The following is a 27,196-nucleotide window of genomic DNA, read 5'->3' on the forward strand; positions in this document are numbered from 1 at the left end:
CAGTGTGGTCAAATACACTTCTATTTTACAGTGGCTATAATTAAGTGCCTATTAAGAACATGTATATTACATGCTCCAGAAATATCTTTCCCACACAAAGAATTTGCAGCAGCTTACCGTGTTCGCTGGCATGTGCTGACAGAAAGGAATTCTCCAAACACTGTGGATGGTTTTTAAGGCTAATTTGAATGGCTAAAACTACAGTTCTACTAAAATACCTGATGAGCACAAAGGCAGCCTTCAGCAGGGTTTCCTCTTGTAACAGACACAGCGGTGTAGTTGCTGAGGTACCACTGCTATGGTAAGAAACCTGAAGGAAGGAAATGGGCAGGTAGAAATTTCAACACTTTAGCAGTGCTCCTCCCAGGTGTGCAGTCCCCTTGGAGAACAATTTCTCATCTACATCTGAACGTGCAGCAAGGCACAGAGATTAACAGCAGTTCTTGTGCATATTGATCTTTAACCCCATACTGATTTTCATGGGGATATGAACAGCTGCTCTGGTGCACTTGAGCACAAGCCTGCTCCTCGTTTTCCCAAGATAATACAGAATTTTTTGTTAAAACAATTTCACATATATAAAAAAGGTTACAAAAGCCTATCCAGGAATGTTTTTATATTAATGATTTATTTTTGTAAAAATGAGTGTGGGCAAATAATAACATTTGATTCTCTCCGTTAATTCAAATCTTCACTCATTCTCAAATAGGCCTTAAGATTTTTATTACCATTAGTTATGTGTATTACAATAGCAGCCAGAAGCCTCCAAGTTAGTGCCCAACGCACAAGGCCCCGTTGTACAAAGACATGTTAAACACCAGCTTTTGCTCCAAGCTGACAACATGTGAAGTCACAAAGGTACAGAAGTCCCTTTTGGGGTCCACGTCTAAGCAGCCAGGCAGAGACCTGGGGAACATGCAGCACACTGATGACTGTGATATGGCTTCTTCACTTTTACACAGACTTTGGAGGAAGACCAAGAATTGGACCTTTTGGTGTGCTGTGTTTCCCATACGGGAGCGGCCACAGTGCTGAGATCTCGATGACCCTTTTCTTCATGCCTGCTGCTGATCCCAGTTTCAAAACCCACTCAGCAGAATCCTGTAATTCAGTGAGGGAAAAACGTACCCTCACTGGCGACACAGCACAGTAAACTTTCCACTGTCTTCTCTGACATCAGGATTTTGAGCCTGCTCCCTGGTGGTGTATAAAGACCACAGGATGGAGAAGGAGACAGACCTGTGTGCAGCTGGTTCACCCAGAGCTGAGCACACTAATTCAGTCCCTCCTGTCCTGTAAATGGGGCTGGCTGAGTGGTGCCCTAGATGAATGCTTTCTATAAAAATACAACTACAAAACTGAAGGAGGAAAGCATCTGCACCAGCTGGCATGAACCTCATGTGCAGTTCTGCTTCCTTGTCCCCACTGCACCAGTGCCTGGAAGATACAGACACAGGCCTGAAGAGGCTAGAGCGAGGTGGTTACAGGATCCAGCAGGAAAGACAAAACAGTACCACAGATAAGACAGCCCCAGTTGCACACCTCCTTCAAAGAGGAAGAGGTAGCAGTGGCCATCACTGAACGGCACAGCCTTCCTGCCTGGTTGAGCCTCAGGTCAGATGGCCTGCTTTCTTGAAGGCCACATAAAGGTGAAAGGGAGTCGGATTGGTCACACGTCCCTTGCCCCAGCAACCCAAGAGAGGCTCTCACAACTGTGCTGAGCTTTCCACCCCAGCTATATAAATAATGCAGAATTATTCTCCTGAGAGATGAGGGTGGCTGAGGCCATCCTTTTGTTCTGTGGATGAGAAGTTCATCATGACACAGTGGTCACCCTGTTAGCTTCATGGGTTCTCTACACTCTCAGAGCAGTACTACTGCAAACAGCTTTAATAACTTTCTAGAGAGGAGCCCTCCCTGCTGAGATCTTTTTTGTCAGAGCAGATGAGAATACACTTGACCAGAGATCCCTTCACTCTAGCAGGAAACGAGCACAGATCTTCCTATACGTTCAGACTGAAGAAAGGTTCCTGCAACTCTTGTGCATACAGGAAAACATCAGAAAATTACCCCTGGTCAGGAAATGTAAAAAATACCATGATTTCTTCTTGGAGGTTCCCTGAGGCTCTTTTCCCTTCACCTTTCCACAGTGGCTGGTGGAGGAGGCTGAAGGATACAGGATCTGAACCAAAGCCAACTGAATAGCTGAGACTCTACTAACAATCGCTATTACTCTTTGAATCCAATCCCTTGGTTCTACAGCTCTAAGTGTGACAGTGGTTACAGTGATGTCAGTTCAGACAGGCTGAGCTCTGGAAATCGCTTCATGCTGCCTAAATAAAGCGCTGCTTATTAATGAAAAGATCAATGGGAATGACAAATTTGTTGGGGCAGATGAAGGAACATGTGCCTGACCCTCAGCAAATTCTCCATCTTCAGGCACTCCCTCCCTCTCCTGTCACTTGCGAAATGTCTGCAGCTAGCTGTCCTAAATCCTGCCTTCATCTGCTAGTCGTTCAGCTTCAGGGGCTTGTGTTCCTCTGAGGAGATGCAGTAAGGTGGCAGTGAATCAGGGTTCAAAACTATAAAAATGCTTCTTGTTCAGGATTAATCTGATGCACTTTCAAGGCATATCAGTGCTAATTTGCCTGTTATTGTAACCCAAGGCAGTGCTATACCAACTCACACCCACAAGTTAGCAAGGGGCAGGCAAGGATCTTGACTGTTGTGCTGGTTTAGGACTGGAGCTCCTGCTACATTTTGATGAGAAGGGCTGGAGCAACCTACTCCATCCCTGCCCTGCCAGGTGGGCACCAAGCTCAGCAGCAGAGGTGGCCATTGCTTCCTTCTCTCATGGGAGGTATCGAGGAGGACTGAAGTCCCAGTGAGAGGGATCACCTACAGAGCTACTAAATTCCCACCCAGTAAAAAAAAAATACCTTGGTCTGGAGCCCCTTCCAGCATGCTGCCCCTCTCCAGGAGGGGACTACTGGTGATCCACGTCCTCACTCTCGCCAAGTGCCCCAGCCCGAGGGGTTTCCCTCAGCTGTCCCTCGCTGCTGTTTGGGAAAGTCATGGAGAACTTGCCACCCTGTTGAGGACAGGCGGCCCGCGGGGCCTGGCTCCCAATCCCAAGTCTCCTGGAGGACCCCAGGGCCAGCAGCGCTCTCGGAAGAAACAAATCTGTCCCAACAACCGGGATCTGGGGACGACCCCTCGTGGGATGGTGTCTCACATCAGTTCAACACCTTCTCCGAGCTGTGCCCCAGCCTGCCCTCCTCTTGCACGGGCGGTGAGGCCTCGCTGTGTCGGGCCAGGCTTGGCACTGGGGCTGTGTGGTGCCGCGTCCCACCGCTGCCCACTGGGATGTTGGCATGCAGCTCAGCGCACTTCTCCTTGTAGTGCTGAGCATTGCCGGCGAAGGTCTCGCAGCGGCTGGGGTTCTCCTCCTGCACTGGGCTGCTGACGTTCTCCTCAGCCGCCCCCGAGGCCGCAGCTCCCTCCTGGGAATTTTGGCTAAGGTAGACGACGATGATGTCTCCCTTGAAATTCATTACTTGTCCGCTGGAAATAAACGTGGAGTTACTGTTTCCAGTCACATTTCCTGGGGAAGGAGGGGGGAGAGAAGAAGACAGGCATGATTAATATTTTCTCTCATGAGGAGGATGTTTAGCACCGTGAATTCAATCCGCTGCGATAGCTTTGCTTTTGTTCCGTGATTTTTTCCCCGTGACATAGGGATGCTCTCATAATCAATGCCTTCCACGGGGCTTTCTCACGATTTCCACTTGTGCCTCCTCAGGATGAAGCCTGTTGCTTCAGGGGGGCTGTCTGTGGCATCTGGAAAAGCTGTCCCTACACAATGCACTCCCACAAGCGAGAAAGCGTGATAACCCCATTCTCCCACTGCCTCTGGACACATGAGCTACTCCCAGTGAGAAGTGAGGAAACTGCTCAGTTAGTGAGGAAACAGCTATTAGCATCTTGTTTTCCCCCTTGGTACGTGATCACTCCTACTCTGTGGACAAAACAGCAGGTTTAATCAATAAATGCTGAAAGATTTAACATCAGGCCATGCAGTCACATGGAATGGAGCTTATAAGATTACCTTGCATTGTCTGTGCTCCCACACAGGCACATCCCAGCACTCACCCTGTGGTGAGTGGATTTATTAGGATACAGCCCGCTACAGGGCAGAGACAATCTATACACAGCAACCTAACAGTGTTACGGTTTCAGCAAGTCTCCCTGTGGGCAGAGATTTTTCAGTGCTCAATCAATCTTTCTGTAATTCAAGGACTGGGTCACTGACTCAAGTGACAGCAGGACCAGGCTGTGGAATTAACAAACTTCTCTCAGAACAGAAAGAAAATATTTAGAACAAACTCTAAATGACAAACTAACAAACGTCCCCAGAATGAAATAAAACTGACCAAACCAACCCAAAAAGAAACTCTCGAAGCCTATGAACACCACTTCTTATAAATATTTTTTTCCCACTGAGCTTCATTTAATCACAACTTGCAGATTGACCATGCACCTCTTGGGATATTTTAGTCATTTTCTTAATGCTCTTCTAGACATGAGAGGCACTGAGCACGGCCCAGCCCAGAGAAGTGCTGTTTCTCCAGCAGCTGAGGGTGCTGCATACATCCCCAGGTGTTGTTTATACACCACTGCTGGATTCCACTAGAACTGAGTGAAGACCTCATATGATACCCAACCGAGCCTAGGCAGTACTGGAGCATCTTTCTAACAGCTCCCCTTAAGTAATCCTATTTATTTCAGCTAAACCATCACACTGCTGACTCTTTGCTTTCTTTCCAAGTACTGCTGATGAACACGAGGTGTCAATTGAGTGCTTTCCACGGGGATTTTTCCCTCCTAGGTGCTTCCCCTGTGTTCAGGTTAATTGCTTGCCATCAACACAACTCTGTCAGGCACTATGGGGCTACACCAAAACCTTTACATGGATTGCCTTTCACTCAAAAAAGGCATTGTAAAAGCTCACCTGAGCTCAGTACAAGATTAAGAAGAGCAAATGGACACAAGAACTCCCTGGGTTGCACTAAGAAACGTGCTTCCAGATAACATAAAGGATTCCTTCAGAGGATAAATGAAGGCATTGCTGCATGCAACACTTCAGCCTTTCAATCACTTGATGATGTTAATTACAGAAACAGATAAATTTTTGTGGTAATTATTTGCTAGGAACTGGAACAATGCAAGTGATTAATTTCCTCAGAGCCATCTGATGTTGCTTCATGCAGCTGAGCTGGGATGGTGTGGGCTCTGAATGTGAAGGCTCTGCAAAGCCATCCCTAGCCATGAGTCACCAAAGTCCTCCACCACTTGTGCCTGATGCTGAAGTCTTGCACAAAGTCTGAGATGGCCATGATCCAATGCTCCACGTTCTGACTGCTTCCAGGCTCAGGGAGATCTGGAAAGGTGCTTGAAGGCTCGTATCAATTACTATCCATGAAGCCTGAATGGCACCTGTCCAGAGGTTTGCTTTGGTCTTCTAGGGTTATTTCACACCAGAGGCAGATGTTGCAATTTCTCTTGTCATTCTGAGTACTAAGAAACTAAAACCAAAAGTTCATGGAATTACCCACATCATTTTTCTTCCCATTTTTTCATCCACCCACTTTCATCCAGTTCTGCCTTAGCACAACTGCATCCAAAGTATCTGCCTGAAGAAGCTTTATTATGCATGCATATTTATTCCACCTGGGCATTTCACAATGCCCAGCAAAATGGGTGATACCACCACAGCTCCACAAGCAGCCCCAGAATGAGCTGGGGAGTGCCACACCAGGGCACCCACCATGCCACAGGCAGGCAAGGCCACTCCAGAAGGCACATCAGCTCCATACTGACTAAACCCACACTCTCTCACTGCCTACTGCTCAGCCAGTACCTCCAGGCAGTTATGCCAAGGTTGGGGTGAACCAGGAACTCTCCATCTATGCTCAGGTTTCACCAGATACCACACTATAGCAAGTACACAGCCAAAGGTACTGACACAGTGAAAATCATATATAAAGAATTATGGAAGATGGTATTTGCAAGCACATCACTTAAACCTGCTTGCCCTCTTGTTCCTTACTATTCTCTCTTCCTCTTCTCGAGCGATTCAGAAAGAAAAGCAGTACTTCTGCAGTGCCAGATATGACTTGACTTTCAGTAGTACCTCAGAGTCACCTTCCACAGAAATAAAATCCATCTTCTCTTTGCTACTTCTGAATTTTGTACACATCAAGCAGTGAAACTGCTTAAAGATTTCAGGAAACTGAAGCAGTAGAAAGAGTGTCTGCTCTTAGAAAGATCACTGCACACTACGAGATTCCTGCACAGCACTGTATGTTTAGAAGGGAAGGGCCTTCAAAATTTCACTTGTGGGTCTTTAAAGCGTCACTTTTGGTCTTTGGCAGATTGACAAGAATGTCTGCATAAGAAACGTTAAGGCATGATGTGGTTTTAAAGAAGGGCAACTGCTGATGATCGCTGTGTGTATTACAGTAACACTCAGATGTCCCAGACAAAACTAAGGTCCCATTATGCTTGGCAGTGCACAGGCAAATAAAAACAGAGCATCCGTCTTCAGGAGATTATCATCTTGAATAACTAATAAGATATGACAAAAAGATTGCAGGCTTTTAATAATGAAGAAAAGAGACATAAGTTTCGTCTCCAGAAAAGGCTCATAACTTCCCTTCTTCGGTGGTTTTTATCCCTGCTTTCATTTCAACTATTTTGCTATATTCACTGAACTAGTAACTTAGGAGCCAAGTAGTAAACTGGAGACACTGGTGTTTCAAAGTTGTTTAGAGACCGAGTGCTAATATTTAGAGAAAAAATGTCTATATGAAATTATTTTTAGGTGAATCACAGAATTCACCTACTTTTTGCTTATATATTATATATGTAAATATGTTCATACATTAGCAATTTAAAACAAAGAGAAAGAGCTAAAAGCAAAAAATTGATCACCGTCTCTCAGACCCAACCGTGACCACCAGGTTACAGCTGCAGCCAGTTTCATGGACCACCACGTGATTATAACTGGACTGCAACCTAATGGCAAGGAGAAAAATGCACATGCAGGCTGCAGAATGAAAAAATGCCCTTCGGAGTTATGCATCTCTTCTCACTTCAGCCTTTTGGTCACTGTTCTCTCCTCTTTCTTAGTCTTCTCCTACAGAGATCCCTCATAGTGCTCACGCTACACGTGAAATTCACTATAAACCAAATGGCCATCCTATTTCACTTCTATCTTTCAGATTAGCTTCAGGGCAACTAGGTGAAAAAGCACCATTTCATTTTTCCCTTCTCCCAGATCAGACCTTCTGAATAACACCAAATTAGCACTGAAGTTAACCCTACACAACTGTGTACAGGCCAATCCCAATGGACTTACCGGATGCTGGAGGGAGGTCTGAAGTGCTGCTATTTGTCCCTGAAGTGCTTCTGTTTGTGTTCTGGTACTTTGTGTTGGTACTATCAGAAGACACATCTTCCATACCATGGTCACTTGCTAGAGGGCTCTGACCAGCAGAGAGAAAATTCAAGCCACAGGTGCACTGTGTGTAGCATCCAGTTTCTGGGGAGGTGGAGGCACCAATAACTGCAGCACAGCAGGGTCTGCTCCCCTTTCTGGGAGTCTCCCTGTATGAAATGCCACACCTCACACAGATCTTCTCTGAGTCACGGTTCATTGCAAAACGATCTGTGTCTTTGCTGTCAATTTCCTTTGGGCAACCATGGGAATGCTGGCAAGATTTCTGCAGGTATTTGTCCGTGGTGGCATGTACACCATGTGCATCGGAGGAAGGGTCGGAGCCCTGAGGGATGGACACGTCCTCTGTGCTCCCGATCCCTGAAAAGCACTGATTTAAGCTATCGTTCTCCCCTATCTCCACTGGTTCTGAAAACAATGACAAAGTTTTACTGTCAGGCTGACTCAGCAAAGGTAAATAATCGGCAGTATTGAGATCTTTATCCATATATTCATCTTCCGTGGGAACGGGGGAGAAATGGTCATCGTCGGTCTCGGTCCCCACGGAGATCTCCTGGAGGGTTCCCCCAGCCCTGCAGGGTGCCATGCCTGGGCTGCCGTGCCTGCACGTGGATTGACCACAGGGTGAGCTCCCAGGGGCAGGGGAGCCAGCAGGGCCCAGGAGACGCATGTCTTCAGAGAGCTGCGGGACGGTGGTGTTTGTTATATTGACAGTGACGTATGCATCTCTAGATGGCTCCTGAAAGAAAGTTGAAATAAAACTGAATTTAATAAAGAAACTGGCTGAAGGTTATTTTCTGAATGAAGAAGAAGCAGGCATGTCTTAATGCTTCCTCAGCGTGGAGCTGGTGGGATTGAGTGGCATTGCTGGATTTGATAAAACGTAATGTCAGATAATATAGTTGGTTAGCTCTTAAGGATCACAGAATCATCTCAGTTGAAAAAGACCTTTAAGATCATCAAGTCCAACCATCTACTAGTCAAGAGAGCACCTGAGAGTTAATAAATCTAGAAGGGCTGCTGGATTCTGCTGTTTCTTGTGGACACTGGTTAGAACTACCTAACTGCTTAAAAGGTTCGTAACTCCCCTGAATAATCTACGTCTTTGAAGGGCTGTTGATCTGTGAAGACCCCACTGTGAGCAAAATCTTTATTAGTAATAATAAAATAGTAGTAATAAAATAGTAATAGTAGTAATAACTGATTCAAATACTTGATTGATTCAGAAACGTGTTAGAAAAATAGAAGTCAAACAGACAAGGTTGCTTTAACCTCAAATACTTTAAGACAACAAATGCAAATGCCCGTGACATCATTTTGCCAATAGTTTTACAGTTAAGTTATATTTTTGGTTGAAGCTCCATAAAAAACAAAGGTTTGGGAAATACTTCAAGGGTTCCCTTCAGTTCCTGCCAGTCATGCATAATGATGGGTATTTGGGAACCGCTACCTTTCATTTCTAGCATCTGTTCCCTTCCTCCACAGTGGAGGACACAAAGTAAATGCTGCCAGCCACTAATTGCTGTTGATTCACTCCTCTGTCCCAGAGGATCTGAGCAGCTGCCAGTGCAGGACACTGCAAGAACATTTATGAGACAAAAGAGGAACTGCCTGCTCAAAAAGCTGCTAGGCTTGTTTTCTTTTTTGTAGCAACAGGACTTGAGTGTTACCACATCTAAGCTAGACAGAGCTCTTAGACTGGCAGGTGGGGCAATGGAAGAGCATGCACCTGGGAGCTAGGGGACCTCAGTCCATATCCCTGATGTCAATCAGACAGTGCACATGCATGCGAATCCATGTTCCCAACCAAGAGTTTCAAGCAAGGGCATCTGAGGCTGTTCCAGAGCAAAACTCTTTGGAAAGTCATACGCTCTTCACACTCGAGGTTTTCAGTGACTGACAGAATGCAAGGGGTTTGTGGCCATTTCCTTTAGCTGATGGCTCTGTTCTTGTTCCTCGAGTGTTCGGCATTCTTGGTGTTGCATCAAATCCAGGTCTCTCTCCCATGAGGACTCTGGTATGTAAAAACATGCAACTCAAGTTTAGCTTTTCCCAGCCTTAGAATTCGGAAAGGCTCTCTCCTAGGTGAGAGTCTCAGGTGTTCAGTAACATGAGCTCATGTTCAACTTTCTCTTCCAACGAATATTTAATCATCACAGAGACTGTTAAAGCTGGCTGAAACCACAGAGCAGGTTCAGAAGCTATTTGAGAATCTTGATCTCATAAGCCTCACATTTACAGAAAAACAGACTAAAAAAGCCAAAGCTGTAAGTGGCTTTTGAGAAACTCAAAATTTGTTTTCTAGCCAAACACTAATATGAAGTCTGAAGTAAGGAGGGGTGTCAGGAACGTTTTGAGGAAACCATAAAACAGAGGGAAAATCTTAATGCCCCTGACTTTACCTTTGTTCCTTTCATTTGGCTGCACACCTCGTTAGCCCAATTCTGTAGATCTGCTGTAAGGAAAACAAAAGAGTAGTTGTAACACAGAGCAGGCACTGAAACTAGCCACAGACCTAAACACCCGCAGTCATTCACGACCCATAATATTATAGTAAATGAAAACCATCAAGACTGTTTTTACTGACTGTTCAACTGTCCCAGCATCAGGCTGTCTGAGATTCATTCTAACTGGAATAGGGATGTATTTCTGTGGAACAAATGTTTCCAAGCTCCTAAGATAGATCACGTTAAACTGTGTTCCACATTAAATGGGGTTTCTTTCCTTGTCATATGTCACCACACTATGACTGGCCTGATACCGACCCACTTAGAACTGTGCAGTCTATTTCAAGAGAAGTCACATGGATGGCACAAAGACCATTCCCAGACAGGAGTGAGGAGACTGGAGAGAAGAGGGTAAGCCACTGAAACCACGAGATGGCAGACTCAAGTATAGCATTCCATTTAACAGAGATGTACTTAATTAGGAAACACTTTTTATCGAAGTATCTCCCACGGAAAAGCTTCAAGCTGCTTTAAATGCTTTAAAGCTGTTTTACAGAGTTAGCAATTCCTCTTGCTTTCTATTTATGCTTCCAGGAGATTGTGCAGGGCTTAAGTTTTGCTTTAAGCTTGCACTGGTTTTTGTATATTTGAAGATAGATAAGTCACTTAGCCCCTGTCACTTCCCAGCAATGACTCTGTACCTCTGATGTTGGGTCTGCACGTTTATAATCAGTCCCCAAGCAGGCAGACTCAGGAAGAGTTTCTTCTTGAGGCTGCAAGTCTCTGGAACTCTAATTAGAAGGATCTACTGTGCAAAGGCAGTGAAGGACTGTCACTGCAGAGCACCAGATCAATAGGAATGTTAAGTAAAGAGCACTCTCCCCTAACCTGCTGTGCATCATAAGTATTTGCTTTGCAAGGAGAGTCACCATTTCCTTCAGCCCATCCCAGGAATTCCAGATTTAGCACAACCCATGTTTAGTGTGGTAGAGGCAGCATATTTCTAAAACATGGGCTGAAAAATACCTTACAAGGGTTGCTGCCTTCCCTTCCTCTGCTCCCAAAACATTTCATAGATTTCTGGGGCTTAGGAAAGGAGATCAAGGGAAAAATACGGTAGGAAATGCTTTCCATGTGTAGGGGAAGAAAATAAAAAATGAAAAGAACGTAAGACTATGTTCTTAACTGTGAAGACCCAGATCTTAACACAGATTTGAGTAACTGCAGGAAATTTTTCTGTCCTATTCACAGTATATTCAAAAATCCAATGTTATTCAGTGTACCTTTGCGAGATTAAAAATTAAATGTGTATATTTACTATATATATATACTTACTATTTATGTTACTCTCCCCCTGCTTCCCTCTGCTGTGCCAGACAGTACAAAGTTACCATGCTAATACAAAATCCACCCTCCTCCCCTCCATCATACATGCTGTGGCTACATCCAGTCTCAAGGCACTCATCTCCCTGGCACAGCTGGCTGCAGGAAGATGCTGTGAAAGATGCATTATGCAGACATGTAATATACTCCTGCCTATAGGAAAGATTTTCAAGCCTGGCTTTGTGCTAGTCAAGACATCCGTATGGACAGGAATTCAAAAAAAGTTCCTGAGTTTCATATCTTGGTGGGTACCTGTGAAAACAGAGTGCACAAATAGACATGCAGCTGTCACATTCACACATAACATTAGCTATCATGTACCTGTCAGCTTTTTTCCCTTATTCTTGTAGTATACGATGAAGATGACAATGCCAATTAGTGCCACAAAAAACAAGATGACAATCAACACATACAAGATCTTGTTTGTTCCTGTAAGGTATAAGAAAGATAATACCATCAACACGTTGCTGTTCTCAGCAGTACGACAATCCTTGCTCCTGTCACTTGCTTTTCCACAGGAGAGCGGTTTTGTTCTTCCTAATTGATTTTCAGTTTCTATATTAAGGACCACATTCTGGCACTTATGGAGTTCTGTGACAACCAGCCTCATTAAAGGTACATGGTACAGAGCCATCTCACTACTTAATGTCTGAGGGAGGTATGACTCAGCCACACTCCTCTGAAAGTCTTCTTGCAATCCACCAGCAGCCTATGGGCCATGCTTGCTCTGTCTCAAGATGAGAGGGATGCATATCTTGTGGAAGCTACAGACTTCAGCCAGCAAAATTTTGCCTACATTTAAGAATCACTGCATGCTTCACAGGATAGAGAAGAGAGCAACTGGCAAGAAGGGAACATTAGGTACTGCTATAAAGGAGACACGAGGAGAAGTTGGTGGCCTTGAAACAGTTAATGTGTACAGAAACTGGCAGGCTGACAAATGAAAGAGCAGTAAACGTGATGGAAAAATGATGGATGTGTAACAGCAACACTGCTCACCATGCAGCTTCAGAGAGAAGTGTGAAGCACTGCTTAGCACTGGGCGTGAGCCCTAGAGCTGCTAGGCTTTAAAGGTAAGATTTCACAAGAGCTCTGTCTTGGTCTGCTGCTTCCCATTGACTCATCCACTGTGGGAAAGGAGTCAAGCCAGCCAAAAACCCTGGTAAACATATACTCCTCCTCCCTGGTACTACTTTCTAATAGATAAGCTCTATGAGGACACATACCATATTCTGGTTGCTCAGCCATCTTCTGCTTTGTACAAACTGCATCCGACTTATCAGTCCCAGGGACTATTTCTGCCAACCCCAGAGCTGAACAGCTGAAAAGGAAAGACAAAGAAGCTAGAATCCCAAAGAGGGAGCTTATCGTGGCTCCTACACTTCTGCAGAGTAATACTTTCTGTTGTAAAGTACTCTTGCATTTCTCCATCCTGAAGCTCAGACACCTTCTTTATCTTCATCTATCTCAACTCAGCAGTTGCTGTCCTAGCTGTCTTTCTCCCACCCCAGAAAGACTTGAGATTCAGCATGAGAAAGCCCTTATCGCTATCCAACCAACCAACATGCTCTATAAATGCCACTGAGAAGCAGAGACACTCCACCAAAAGGTGTGTTTGCTCAAGCTTCTCACTGCCTTGTGGCTGTAATAGGCTTTTTGGAAGGCAAAGTAACTTACTTGGTCCAGGATTTACACTCATCAGTGGATGAAGCAACCTCTGAGAAGTAGCCTCTGGGACACGGCATACAGTTTGTGTCCTTGTCTTGTTGCACTGTGTGTAGCAGAGGAAGAAAAACATCACAACTGAGTTTCTGTGAGTTCTTTCCAAGTAAGGGGAAGGTGACTATGTTCCCCCATCCTCCCACTCCACCCCCACGCCAAAAGCTTCCCTCAGGATAGAGGGATCTAAAATTATATTAAAGCAACAGTGACAGTCACACATAGGCAGAAAAAAGTGCTCAGGTGAGATAAGCACACTCCCGTGCACGATCAGAATAAGAAATGACCAGGAACCATTTCCAGTTATTGCAAAATAATACACTGTTCTCATACGAGTCCACTCCCATTAACTTCCTCTTGACAATGCTATAACACAGGCTGTGACGTTAACTGATGTTGTCACTTCTGTGAAGCCACAGTAAACAAAGTTCTGTATCAGGGTTTGCTAGATTGCAGGGAAAACACCACCACTCTGCTCCAAGCCCATGCAGCGTTTCGTCCTCTATTGCTCTACTGTGTGCTGAATTTTTGGTGTAATAGCTGTTCTCAGTATCTATTACAACCCTGAACTTAACCATCTCCATTTTCCACCCACAAAATACCTGCATTTTGCTTTCAGTCAGACTTGGGACTAAATTGCATGTCTGTAATACATTTTTGCATTGCATGTCATCTAAAGCAAGGAATACTTGCGCTACCTTAGAGGTGTTTATTGCTTTTAAGTCCTAACATCATAGAATGGCAAAACAAAGCCATTTGACAAAAACTGATTTCAAATCTGACCTCAGCAACAACCACCAGTGGATCACTCCTTTGAACATGGGAGCAATGCATAAACTAATGATCCACAGTCAGGCACCTCAGCAATCATTAGAAACGCACTGAAGACCTTGCTGTTACTGTCATACCCATGTTAAAGCTGGCAAACCTCACTTGATTCAAGATTTTATTTAACTACAAAGGCAGAAGCCTTTCAAATGCAAATAGTCCTGGAGAGTTACACACAGTAGCAATGGTCTGAGAGTCTACAGTATCTACTCTTTAACGTCACAACCCACACTATGCAGGCCAGAGCTGGATATTTCATTTGTATGTCCCCTCTCTGTATCTTACCAGGATGCCCAATTCCAAACCCCGGAGCACAAATGGTGTTTCGCTGACAGCAGTCACAGTCCTCGTTCCAGTGGTAACCTGTGGTACAGGCACACTGCCGCTGGAACGTGCTGTTTCCTGGGTTCACCTCTTTCAAAGCTTTCCCTAGAAGAGAAAGCAGATGGCAGTAAATATCTCTCTGAAAACAAGCCTTGGGTTTATGAACATCCTGTTCTACCTATTTGCTTTGCTTGAATGCCAGAGGTGAAACCACTCATGTTAGAGGAATCTTTCAAGAAGCGTGGGAGGCCCTTGATCAGCATGGGGCACCTCACTGATTGTGCTCCTGAGCAATACTTTTCCTTGTAGCTCCTGTAGAAAATAAACAGAGCTTTTGCAAGAATGAGACAAGGGCAGAAGTGAGTGCAAAATATGCTGGGCAAAAGGATGGCCATTAAGATCCAACTCACAGGGAGTGAAGGGCCTGACTGAAGACGATCTTTTCAGCATCACGAATACCATATTTGCAGTGTTCAGCAGAGCATAGAAGCAAAACCCTCTGGTGTCTGGGGACTTCCCCATCCACCAGGTTCTTGTGCAAGCTCAGCCTTCATTGCCATGCTCCCAAAAGGAGGATATTCCTAGATTCACTTGCCCATCTCATGCTTCACTAATTTGGATTAAAAAGTTCTTCAGTATGAACAGCTCACCTTGATCACATATTTTATGTAGCAAGCATTTGTCTTCTTCATTCCAGACATCCATATACTCATTTGGGCCACATGGCTGGCACACACTATCGGAAGTCTCAGTGCATTTAGCAGACATATACTTTCCTGTGAAGGAGAGAAGGACAAGCAGATAATTTGTAAGATGCACACCATTTCTCTGAGCACAGGGAAAATGAGATGGGCTAACACTGCTGTGCTACTGGGAACAACCATTTCTTCCTCCTGCCCCACTCATTTTCTCACTCAGGTGAGGAATCAGAGTGGCACCGAAACATCTGTGAAGCTCATGACATGGGAGCAATCCTATGTACGTGCATGAAGACCAAGCTGCTTTACACCATGTGCAGTAGTAAACTGTTATCCCAACAAAAATATTGCTACAGCTTTTGCTGAGGTCAGCAGGAACACTCCTACACTAGAAGGCACTTGTGAGCCTGAAATTATGCATCTGCATTTGTATGTGCAAATAGATTTGCAGAGTCACGAGAGCAAGTTGCCTTACTGACCTCCAGAGCTTCTTAGAGTTTCTAAGGAGCTCTTCAATTACTGAGGCAGTACAGCCCAGCACTCACATACCTGGCTCACATTTCTTGCAGCACCGTCCAGAGTATTCATAGTGTTGTTCACTGTCACATGGCAGAGTGCTTTGTAGTGACAACTGGAGAGGAGAAAAGACAGAGAGGACATGAGACCCAATATACCCAGAAAGCTTCAGACCTATCTCGTCACAATGCTGATAAGAGAGAAGGAAAAAATTTCTCCAGTGTAGCATTTTATAGCTGAGCAGTAAAGCATTAAACATTCATGACTTCAAAGGCTCTTTGTAGACAACAACATGTATGCACAGGGACTTGCAATATAGTCAGGTGATAAATCAATCATATCACAATCTTGCAATTGTCAGAAACTTTTGGCATGCTATTTAACCTTTTTTTTTTTTTTTTTTACAATACTCTATTATTTCGAACCTATGACTTCAAGACAATTGTAACAAAAAGAAAAAAGTGTTGACATAATTCTGTAGTCCCTTCCACATATGCGACCTGAGATCAAGACCTGGGCCACTGACAGTTTTAAAATATGGTATGTGGCAAACAAATACAGTGAATTATTTACACCCTTTGAAAAGAAGAAGTTCCCAGCTTCCCACCAGAATACACAACACTCCTGGCTAGTCCCAGAAAATGCCAGACCTTAATTCTGCATCTTTTTATGGCTCCCAAGGTGTTCTGTAGAGGTGACCTCATTTAACTGAGGCAGCAATCCACCAAGGCGATACAAACTAAGCCAACAGCCTTCTTTCCTCTCCAAACCCAAAAAATCCAACACAACCGATCCCAAACAAACCAGGTGGAAGTGCTACATGTGAGGCCATTGCTTTGGGAATCTCCTGGTACGGGTGCTTCAAGCAACTTCAACACCTCACACCCACTTGGTGATCCGCCAGTTGGTGAAATGTCTCCAAATCAGCTCATAGCAAGAAATTATTCATTATGGTTGAACGCCACTATTAAAATCTCATTTACTCAATTTTTTACTTGGAGAAAGCTGCACCAGGATTTCTGCTGCTGCTCAGCAAGAGCTTTGGCTGTCTAATAGTGTATAAAAGTACTGCCTGCTGATAATTGTTTCTATTCCACTACTTAGTGTTCTCCTCTGGTTTCCTCTGTGTCTTTTCCTCTCCTCTTTCCTCCTTTTCTAATCACATCAACTGCAATATCTTGAATATAAACTATTTTTCTCCAAGCATCTTGATCTTCTAATGCTGGGAACGGGTCTTGTGACTTAAAACTGATGAAAGAAAATGACTTTTTTCTTTAAAACATCACCTCCTGGCTTGGAGTTTGAGCCATGAGCTGGTGCATGACTTGCCTTTACCAAAATTGTGCCTGAAACAGGGTAAGTACCTCAAGCCAGAGCTTTTGAGTTTTCATACTTTTACAGGTTATATACACCTTATAGCCATTTTTTATCACTACAATGATCCCATGTGAAATTAAGAGTTCAATCTTGCAAGAACACTTCTTTTGTCTTATTGCTTCCTTGCCTCTTTCTTTTCACTTATTAGCAGTATCTTGCTTTTTGATCAGATCATACATTTTCTGGAACAAAGATTGCATTTCATGTTTGCACAGCACCACACACAAAAGCACCATCTACCATAACATAAATAAGCACTTCCATACTCTCAAAAGCTTTCATTCTGCTTTATTCCTGATAGCCACCTTGTTCGTCTTCCCAATTACCAGGGCAACAACCAGTGCTGGTGAAGCAACAGATGATCTATGAATAGAAAGCTGGCCAGGCTGGCAGCTGAATGGTGATGCTGCTCAACACCATTGGAGACACTCTTGAAATGCTCCAGTAATGCAAGGAGCTAAAAACAAGGTCGACAGAATGGCGCTCACGCTATGTTGCTGCACTGAGCAGCAGAGAGAAGATCTTCAGCAATCGATTCCTATTCCCAGCAGTCTGAAGTGCCAAGAAAAGCAGTGAGACCAAGGATGGATCCAGTCACTTGCTTTATCAACAGAACGTTCTTTTCTTCCTCGTTCGCCCCAGTTTGAAAGTTCCTCTTTAGAAGAAAAGGCAAAAAGCTGAAGTGTCAAACAAGGGCAAAGTTGTCCCATTTAAGGAAGGATATGCAAATCTGCTGAAGGGCATTCAGCAGAAGGGTTTGGAATAATTTCTGAGAACCAACACTCATCCTGAACAGAACAAGCAACCTCCCTGCGTGGAGGCCAGGAGCATATGCTAATTGCTCACTACCTTTTGTAAACTGCTTTGGACCTTCCTGCTTTGTAGCATGAAGAGGGCTATTATTGCAAAATACTCCCAGCTGCAGCTGCGTAAATCTATGCTCTGTGTCAATAAGCATTATCCTCTGTGACAGCGTCCTTCCCCTTTTGAGACAAGGCAATGCATTTATAAAGCTGCAACATTCCCTTCTTTTATTTATCTCAATGAAATAAAGACAAAGCTATCAGTGTCCGTTTGTTAACTCTGTTCTGAGCTCACAAAGGTGAAAGACTGGCTGGACCTGCTGAGTGTGAAAGACGAGCATGGAGAGGATGGGAAGGGAAACAACAGAACCTTCACATTTTCTTTAGGTAGATCTCGTGATCTTGGAGCCTTTTCTTAACAGGGCCCCACTGAAGTTAGGCTGTTCCTTGTTCAATCATCTGCCAGAGGACTGCAGCGCACTGTCAAACAGGACATCAGCTTTCTGGAGGGTGCAAGAATCCAATACTAAGCACGTGTGCTGCCAGCAGCACGATGGGCTGATGCTCCACCAGCACCAACACATTCCCAGCCACAGTGTCCATCTGAGACAAGGAAGTGCAATTCATTTCACAGAGGAGGAACTCAGGCCCAGAGGCCAGATGGCTTCAAAAGGTGACAGGAAATTAGTGGCGAAGCAGGAAAGAGAAACAAGTCTCCAAAGTCTTAAGCTTGCCCTGTAAACCCTAGGACACCCTTCCTCTTATCAGGCAATGGTGATTTTGACATCATGGAGCTCTTCTCTTTAGAGAAGGGGCGTTGGTGAAAGCAAAGATGCCAACCTTATCTGAAGTAATCACACAGAACAAAGAAAACCCAAGCTGGTCATTCCTTTAAGTCTCACTATTGGTAAATGTTTGCAGTAAATACCACCACAAGATGCGAATGAATGTTTCAAAATGGCCTGGGTATCTTCTGCACATTTAATTTGTCACTTAAAATGTGTGCAAAGCACACATATTTGTACCAATTCCTAAATAAAGTTAGTTCTTCTTTCAGTTGGTATTGGACAGCCTGCTCTAGGGGTCCTGCTAGAACAGGGGCTGAACTGGAAGAACTCTGGTGGTCCTTTCCCTTCTCAGCCGTGATAAACACTTCCTCAGAAGAATAAGACAAGAATACCCAGCAGGAGAAGAATCCAGAGAAAAAAAACAACAAATGTCCTCTGGGCTCAGTGGATTGTCAAAGGCTGTTTGGTAAAGCATGCCAACACCTGCTTACCTCCAAGCACATGAGTAGCACCACTGACTTCCTTGGAGAAACATGCGTGCTCCTGTCAAGGTTTGCAGAGGACTGTGTTTTTGTGCCAAGCTCTTTTTTCCTCCTATTTGTTGAAAAGGACGCTAAGCAAGAGTGTGCTTGTGCTCGTAGGGTCCTAGAACTTCAATGAGTCAGCTACAAAGCACAACCATCTTACTCAGATCTTGAAAAAACACACACACAGGTGCTTCTGAAAGGGGAACCAGAAGCATTCAGATTCCTGTCCTCGGGCTTACGGAAATATTTATTCTCGGTGCTGTTGAGCAATCGGATGACAGCAGAAGCTGTGTGTCATGGATGCTAAAATTACTTTCTCACTCAGATGAATATTCAGACGGACATTTCAGAGAAGATAAAGTTGCACGGGCCTCTTTCTTTTAAAAGAAAAAATCTGGAAGAACAAGCTCGGGGGTTTCCACAGCCTTTTTCCCATGTCATTTCTGAACAAGAACCTGAAGCCTTAATTGGGACTGCTGATTAGCGATAATCTTAGTTTAGAAAAGCTGAGATGTAAAGAGACACGCCAAGGCCTAACTACCTCAAGATGACACCTTTGTGCCCAGTGTGGTTGTTTCTGGAGAGCATTCAAGATATCTGCAATCATTTCACTGAGCAAAGCACATTCTTTCTCCATTTAGTACTGCTGACCCGAACTACCTATGGGAGAGCAAACTCAGGTGGCTCCGGCCTTGCACACCATTTGCTAGTTGAACTCTGGGCCCTGAACGTACCCATACTACTTGCTTTTGAGATTCTTAGCCATACTTAATGTACAACTACAATATTTCTACGGCTCCTTGGCTTAGGCTTTTTCTGCCCTTGTCAATAGGGCTGAGCTCTGACCAACAGTTTCTCAGGCAGTCTGAAGTAGACCCTGCAGCCTTGGCACCTTGGTCTTCAGCAGGGACAGGCTTCACTGCTGATACAAAAAATTAAATTAGAACAGCACGCAAGTCACCACCACACAATTCCAGTTATTCACTTGCAGGTCTGTAATTCAACACAAAAATTTCAGATTGTGAATGAAATGCTTTTGGTGATGTCAACTTTCCAGTGACCAGTAAACCACATCACAAAACTACCATCACGTGGTAAAATATAGCCGGGAAATGGCAACGGCTACCGACTAAATATTATTCCAATCTTAAAAATAGGTCCTTGAAACCCTGCAAGAGCCTGAATACCTAAAGAGGCCAGAAGGGATATGAGGAATAAAATAGATAATAAAGAGATTAAGAGAAAAATGTAACTTGCAACCAGAAAGTGGATAAGCAGTGGTCAAAGCTCAATCCTGACTATTCCCATTGCCTTTTGGTTTTAACATGTGGTAAAAAGCAAGCATCTGAGCAACAGGCCATGCTCCACGGAGGGGAAGGACCAGCAGTCGGTGCTGCTTTGAGTGGGTACACCGTGCAAAGAAGAATGCTGGCAGCAGCATGCTGAGAACCTCAGCATGGGAGATGGCTGAGAAGACAGATGGCAGGGCTGAATGCAGCCAACTGAGCATGTCCATTGTGCAGCTTTCTTCTGCGGGCCGAAAACTCGCCATCACTTGCACAGCAGTGCTCATCCAGTTGCAAAGTCATCTCCACGCAACAAGCTCCAGGCTTGGACCTGTGTACGGTGATGTGTGTCTGTCAACACGTGGCATCCTGAATGCCTCAGCCTGCTGGTTCTCGCTGCCACACTCACTCAAAGACTGGCAGCTACTAGGCAGGGTGCTTTAAAGATGAATCAGAGAGCAGAAACCCAAAAGCCAACCAAACCAAAATATTTAGCAGAGAGTAGCAACACAACAGTCCCTAACGAGCAGGAATAAGAACAACAGAGTAAAGACATAACCAAAGCTACTACGTAGCTGTGCTTGTGAGGAAAGTTGCAAGGTCTCCCTCCTAAACGAAACAGGTGCAACAGCACTGCTTACAAGCAGAGCTCAGCAGTCTCAGCCCTCCAGGCACAGCATCAGCCACTCGCTGTGAGTAACCTTTCACCCATTCACACTTATAATAATAATAATAATAATTATTATTATAAGGCACTAGAGACACATTTACAGGGAGTGCTTACCCCTTGCATTTTAGTTCAGAAGATTACTTTTCCATGCTTCATGCAGAAATAACTACGAGAGATTTCCAGGGTCTGTCTGCACTGCCTTCATCGAGAAGGAATCACTGCTTTTACAAAGGATTGGGCTCAGAAACGGTTAATTTACTCTTTTAGTGTCACCATGAGGAACCAACTGTGCCGGGGTTCAGCCAAGTCAGCAGGAATACCCCTCCCCGATTTGATGGGGCTTTGGCTGATTTCCATGATAAGCCTGCTTTACTACATGCAGTATTATAGCAGGGAGAGCTTTTTTTCTTCCTGTGAGAACAGATTCATGGAATCATCTCATTGTTCTTGCTGCCGAGCAATGAAAAGTTACAGAGAACACGATGCTCGTAAGGCAAAACTATTTGGTGCAGCAAAATAACAGGCTCAAAATAGATTCCCCTGTGTGCTACATAAGCAATTTTTAAGACTTCATATGAACCTAGTGGCACATTTTTCCCTATCTGTACTCCAGATTAATAGGTTGCCTAACAAAACTTCACAGTATTTTTTTTTCCATGTGAGACTTTTTCTTTTCCCTCCATTTTGACCACTGACTAAATATACTCTGCACCAATCTGCAGTCACAAATGTTGTTCTTTGTCATTCTTGAACAGATCCTATACACTTCTTTTTCTTTTGGAGTAGCCACAAAGTGGTCAGGGTGAATGACCTCACTTTTTTTTTTTTTTTTTTTTTTTTTACCCCTCCCCAGCTAATTGGCTCTTGCAGGGTGGATTAAACTGGCCAGCTTGGCTCTACCACCATACACAGCCTCTCCTGGTCCCTGCCATTGGGGTGGGGAACAAGAGTGAGGGTTAGGAATCGTATGGTGGCTGTGGGCTACAGGATGTATCTGCTTCCTTCCCAGCAGGCCTCCACGTGACTTTGGTGAGAAGAGGACAGGGCCCTAACCTGCTGTGATTAATGAGTCTTCAGCTGTGTTTGCAGCCATGACACCCTAAGCGCTGTACAAACAGAGAAGAAAGCCAAACTCTCCGCCCAGAGAACTCATACCCGGCACAGACAAACAGAAAGGTAACTAAAGGGAGCAATGCAAAGCAGCTGAGGTAGGTGTGCAGGCATGGGACAGAAACCAGAGTGTTCTGGGGTGCCTAGCAGCAGCTAGCATGGCCCTGTGGAGTGGGGCTGAGCCCAGCATGGTACCCGCCGCCATTAAGACACCATGTGAGAGGCACGATGCCTCGGCGCGGTGACAAATGGGCAGTGGCCCACCAGGACACCCACACTTCCTTGGAGCCCTGACATGTAGCCAGGGCCACCCTTGCAGCCCACCCTGCAGCTTTCAAGTTGCTCCATCCCACATCTGTGTGAACTTTGGGCTGTGTTTAAAGACTAAGTCATAAAACAGGGCAAGTTCTTGCAGGCAGACTATTGCATTACACAGACAGAGGCCTACCCAAGTCCATAGTGCAACCTGGTTAAACAGCACTTAATTTTTATATTGCATCTATAACGCACAAATGTTTGCCTTTGTGCTTTCCATCAGTAATAATGAGCCAGTCTAAGAGCAGCTGCAGCAGAAGCCAACAACTCAAGGGATGGCATGCCAAGCTTCCAATGAAAGGAAAGGGCAGCCTTTGCAAGAACACAGCTGCAGCTGAGGACTCAAAGAACCATACAGCCCAGTTTCCCTCTTCTCCCTGCTGCCCACCTCCTGGAAGCTAATCAGACACATTTGGGCTGAAAGAACCCTTACAGGCTGTCTAGTCCAACTCCCCTACAATGAACAGGGACACTTACAGTGAGATCAGGTTGCTCAGAGTCCTGTCCAGCCTGACCTTGAGCGTTTCCAGGGATGGAGCATCCACCATCTCACTGTGCAACCTGCTCCAGTGCTCACTCCCTGCAAACAGTGGGCTGGATTCTGCTGTCATGAGAATTACTGTGTTTATTTCTTTGGAATACAGATAGGGAACCCTGCTGGCTTGGTCACTGCAGATGCCACAAGGAGCCCCGGTCACACTGAGGGGAAGTGGGCAGGGAGCAGCAGGACAGCACGTGTCATCTCTTCACTGCATCTATGCATGTCCCTCCTACAGCAGGGCTTTCAGCATTTCGATTCAGAGGGACAGATAAGCACACACAAAGACTCCCCTGAGCAGTGCTAAGGCATAAATGCCAGAGGGCGATGCTCTGAGGTTTCTGTGACTTTCTGTGCCCTAAACGACAAGGGTTAGTATTGCTACAGACAGCTGATAGGCTCTTAATTCTACTGACTTGTGGAATGTGGTGAAGGCTTGTTTTGGTCCTGTCTGTGGGAAAGTAGAAATTACATCAGGAAGATGATGCTTAACATGAAAAGAGAAGCAACACCAGTTTCTTAAACCATGTTTTGGTTTGGTTTTATATGCAATGCGTTATTCCTCTTACATGTGGTGCTGTAAAATGTTTTTCATATGATCTAGGAGAAACTTTAAAGCAATGAGAAGTTCTCAGGTGCCTTTCCTGCAAGGGCATTTGGACAAATAAACTACAGTAACTTTTACACTGTTAACTCCAGAATAAACCCAAGGCTTTAGATGAGCTGTTACAGAAGTTTTGCTCTATCGAGTGATTCCTTTGGTCCCAATCAGAGCAGGAACACGGACTGGGAGGACCCATGATCTAACACAGAATGGACACTTTTATTCTTTTTTTTTTTTCCACCTCTCACCCTAGCATGCATTTTAGTTAACAGACAGATGTTGGCCAAAACATCTGAAAACATTTGTTTTCTAGATTATGAAGACTTCTAGATGCTTTCACTGAGCAAACGTTCCCTGTAAAGCAAAGACTATGAAGTAGTGGAAGAATCCCATTGCTATACAAGAGAATAAGAAGACTTGATGTTACATCAGGCAACTCGGTTACTGCATATTTGTAACTGCACATTCTAAATGCACACTGTAAATGCAGACTGTGTCTCAGAAAGCCAAACGCCGTGTCCTCTGACAGCCGCCCAGGATGCATCACTCGGAAAAGATCATCTTGTGGCTGAAGCACAAGACAAGGAGGGTGAGCTCTGCTCCCAGCAGTTCTGCTCCATGCTCGGTGTGTGACCTACAGCAAGTCACGAATTCTCTGTTCCTGCTTCCTCTTTAGAGAAAATGATGACGATGATGTCTTTTCTCAGCAGCACTATGAGTACCCATTAACTTACATTTGCGTTTCTCATTCCTCGCAGGAAATACATTGCAGATTTACTGTCCTACCACCACCCACATATTGGTGGTTCTGTACTAACACAAGTGCATCAGACAAACTTCAGCCCAGCTGCACTTATTCTCACAACTGGTTCCATCAGAAATGACAACCCATTAAAGGGATTACAAAGCTGCCGTTCAAACCAGTCAGCCAAAGGAGAACCTGGAGAACTTCTGGGAGCAGCATCTTTCCAGGCCTGCCTTACATTCACCTCCTGGACTTGCCAGCTCTGCTCACTGTTGAAGACAAGGTATTAAAGTCAACCAGCTCTTCAACGATGTATGTTTTTCTTTCTATGCAAACTTAATGCTACAGATTTCCTGGAATCCCTTATTATTTTGCTTGCTTGTCCGAAACACTGGCTATGGAAAGATGCACTTACAGACTCAGAACTAAGCACATGTTGAAAGCAGAGAAAAGACTTCACATATTTGTCCCAAGTAAATATGAGTTCCCTGTTTTGCATCCTCTGAAAAGCAATGAATTGACAGACTGCTGGCTCCTACTTCAAGGTATCTAAAGCAGGGGATCTAAATTTCCAAGGTTAGAATGTAGCAGGTTTCAGGCAACAAGGAGATTCCAAAGTAACAAGCGCCCCAAAACAAAACAGCTCCAGAAGGAAGGTGTCATGGGAGCAAAAGTACAAAGACCACTGAGGTCTGCTCACCTCAGTGCACCGATCACAGTTCTGAAGAGCAGGCAGAAAATAGGCAGATAGAGGTTACAGATAGGAGGTGGGAGAATCCATCCAAAATCTATGATGGGCAGGTCTCTTTTGAAACATGCAGGCTTGTTCATATACATATGGAGAACACCTGGAAAGCAGCTATTTAAGAGAAGCCCAAGGGGTGAGAGTGGACAGAAAGAAACATATATTTTGGCGGGGAAAAAAAGGCTTGTGTGGTTTCAAGGCAACATATTTAGGAACAGAGATCCAGAGGGAAGGCTCTCAGGGCTATGTGGTCAGACATTAAATTGTAAGCTGCAGACAACAGAGGCTTTTTTCTTCCTCCGTAATCGCTTTTCCTTGAAGCTGCACCTTGCTCTCAGGGAGCCCAACCATGACCCACGCAGCACTGTGACAGCACTAAGTTGAGGGAGGCACTTAAAATGACACTCGCACCTAATCAAGAGTAATGAGAGAGAGAAACTGTAGAAGTTCACATGAAAGAAGCACACATGGCTGCCAAATAGTGATTAATGGGAGAAATAAAGCGTTTTTAGTGTAGGAGTGATGAAAAACCTGCTAGCCCAGAAGGCCCTAAATAACCTGGAGAAAGAGGAATTATTTTTAAGCAGTTTAATTAGAAAAAGTGAGAGCACCTCCCTAAGAGGAAAGGCTGAGAGACCAGGGGCTGTTCAGCCTGGAGAAGAGAAGGCTGAGGGGGGATCTAATCCATGATTACAAATACCTAAAATGTAGAAGTCAAGTGGATGGGGTCAGGCTCTTTTTGGTGCCCTGTGACAGGCAATGGGCACGAACTGGAACATAGGAAGTTCCACACAAACATGAGGAAAAATTTCATTCCTGTGAGGGCGACGGAGCACTGGAACAGGCCGCCCAGAGAGGCTGTGGAGTCTCCTTCTCCGGTGATACCGAAAACCCGCCGGGACGCTTTCCCGTGCGACCTACAGTAAGGAACTGCTTTAGCAGAGGGTTGGACCGATGTTCTCCAGGGGTCCCATCCAACCCAAGCCATTCTGTGAGCTCCTTTGCACGGCGCTGAGGAGGCTCAGCCACATCAGGAAAGGATCTGCGAGAGCGGGGCGATGCCGGCGATCCCACACGAGAAGCAGCCAGCCCGTGCTTCGGGGAGCGTCGCGGACAGCGCTCTGCCCGCCGGCACCCTTCCCCCGGAGGCTCCTCGATGCGCTCGAACAACCGCCCGGGCCGTGGGCTCCGTGCGAGCAGCTGGGCCACGGCCCACGCCCGATCGGCGCGGCTCACGACGGCAAGGGCCAACAAGCGCGCTCACCCTCCCCGGAGTAAATCCGCTCGGCAGGGTGGAGCCTGCCTTATTTTTCGCTCTACGTACAAATGTTACCCCTCAACAGCAGCGGGCTGCCTTCCCCGCCGATCCCCTGCCTTCGTTTGAAAGTATCAGCGTTTTCAAGAAGCAAAAGGCGCTCGCGAGTTGCGAAAAAGAAACCACCACCACCACAAGAGAGAGAGACAGGCAGAGAGCCGAGGCGGGCTTGGGGTGCAGGGCACTGAGAGTCGTCCCGCCGTCCCCGCGCTGCCCTTACCTGCGGGCGTCCCGCGGCGGCCAGGCAGAGCAGCGCCAGCCAGCCCGGCGGGCCCGGCATGGCGCCTGAGCCGCGCTACCGCCGGCCGGCACAGCCCCCGCGCCCCGGCGGCGCGGCCCGGCGCATGGGGCTGCCTACTTCTCCTTCGTGCCGCCCTTCCTCTCAGCTACGCGAGGGGAGAAGAGAGAAGAAGAAGAGAGAGAGAAAAAAAAAAAAAAAAGCGCCCGGCTCTAGTTCCCACAGCATTTCCTCAGACTTGACATGCAGGTTTTTTTTTTTTCCCCCTGGTTATTTATTTATTCCCCCCCCCCGCCTCCTTCTCGTCCCTCCCTTTCCTCTCTCCACCCCCTTTTAGTCACCGTGCCCCGGCCTTGCTCCTGCCCTCTCGGCGGGGTGCCCACCTCCCTCCTGCTGCCTACTATGTTCTGGGACGGTGCTGCCGTGTCCTCCCCAACACCTCTGGGCACGAGGACACCTCTCTCAGCAGGATTTCAACTCGTATGATCCCTTCTGCTCGGGATGTTCTATGATTCTGTGATAGTTCAGGATTCCGCTGTGCCTCCAGTCTCCCCTGCCCTCCTGCCCTCACGCAGCCACCCGACCTTCATGCCATGCAGCCCCATCTGCCGTGCTCACGTGCTGGAGTGAGAAGAGTGAGGAGTGTGCTTCTGACTTGAGAGAAGGAGAAAGAGATTCTTTCGCATGTGTGTTTAGATTTA

At 45.6% G+C, this 27,196-nt stretch overlaps 1 protein-coding gene across 2 annotated transcripts; it reads right to left on the minus strand.

Moving 5' to 3' along the window:
* Positions 1–609: 609 nt before the first annotated feature.
* Positions 610–26,758, minus strand: TNFRSF11A (TNF receptor superfamily member 11a). Of its 2 annotated transcripts, none has more exons than XM_085220330.1 (10): positions 26,478–26,758; positions 15,468–15,549; positions 14,871–14,996; positions 14,182–14,325; positions 13,027–13,120; positions 12,576–12,670; positions 11,671–11,778; positions 9,922–9,971; positions 7,421–8,258; positions 610–3,604 (listed from the first exon to the last, which is right to left on the minus strand). In XM_085220330.1, exons 1-10 carry the CDS (start codon positions 26,535–26,537, stop codon positions 3,237–3,239), a joined length of 1,965 nt encoding a protein of 654 aa, XP_085076456.1. In that variant the 5' UTR covers positions 26,538–26,758; the 3' UTR covers positions 610–3,236. The 2 variants fall into 2 exon arrangements, with proteins under 2 accessions (XP_085076456.1, XP_085076455.1); XM_085220329.1 differs by having other exon boundaries at positions 9,922–9,974; positions 26,478–26,756.
* Positions 26,759–27,196: the final 438 nt, after the last annotated feature.

Source organism: Meleagris gallopavo, chromosome 3 (genome assembly GCF_905368555.1).
Source record: "Meleagris gallopavo chromosome 3, MGAL_WU_HG_1.1, whole genome shotgun sequence".
NCBI classification, from domain to species: domain Eukaryota; kingdom Metazoa; phylum Chordata; class Aves; order Galliformes; family Phasianidae; genus Meleagris; species Meleagris gallopavo.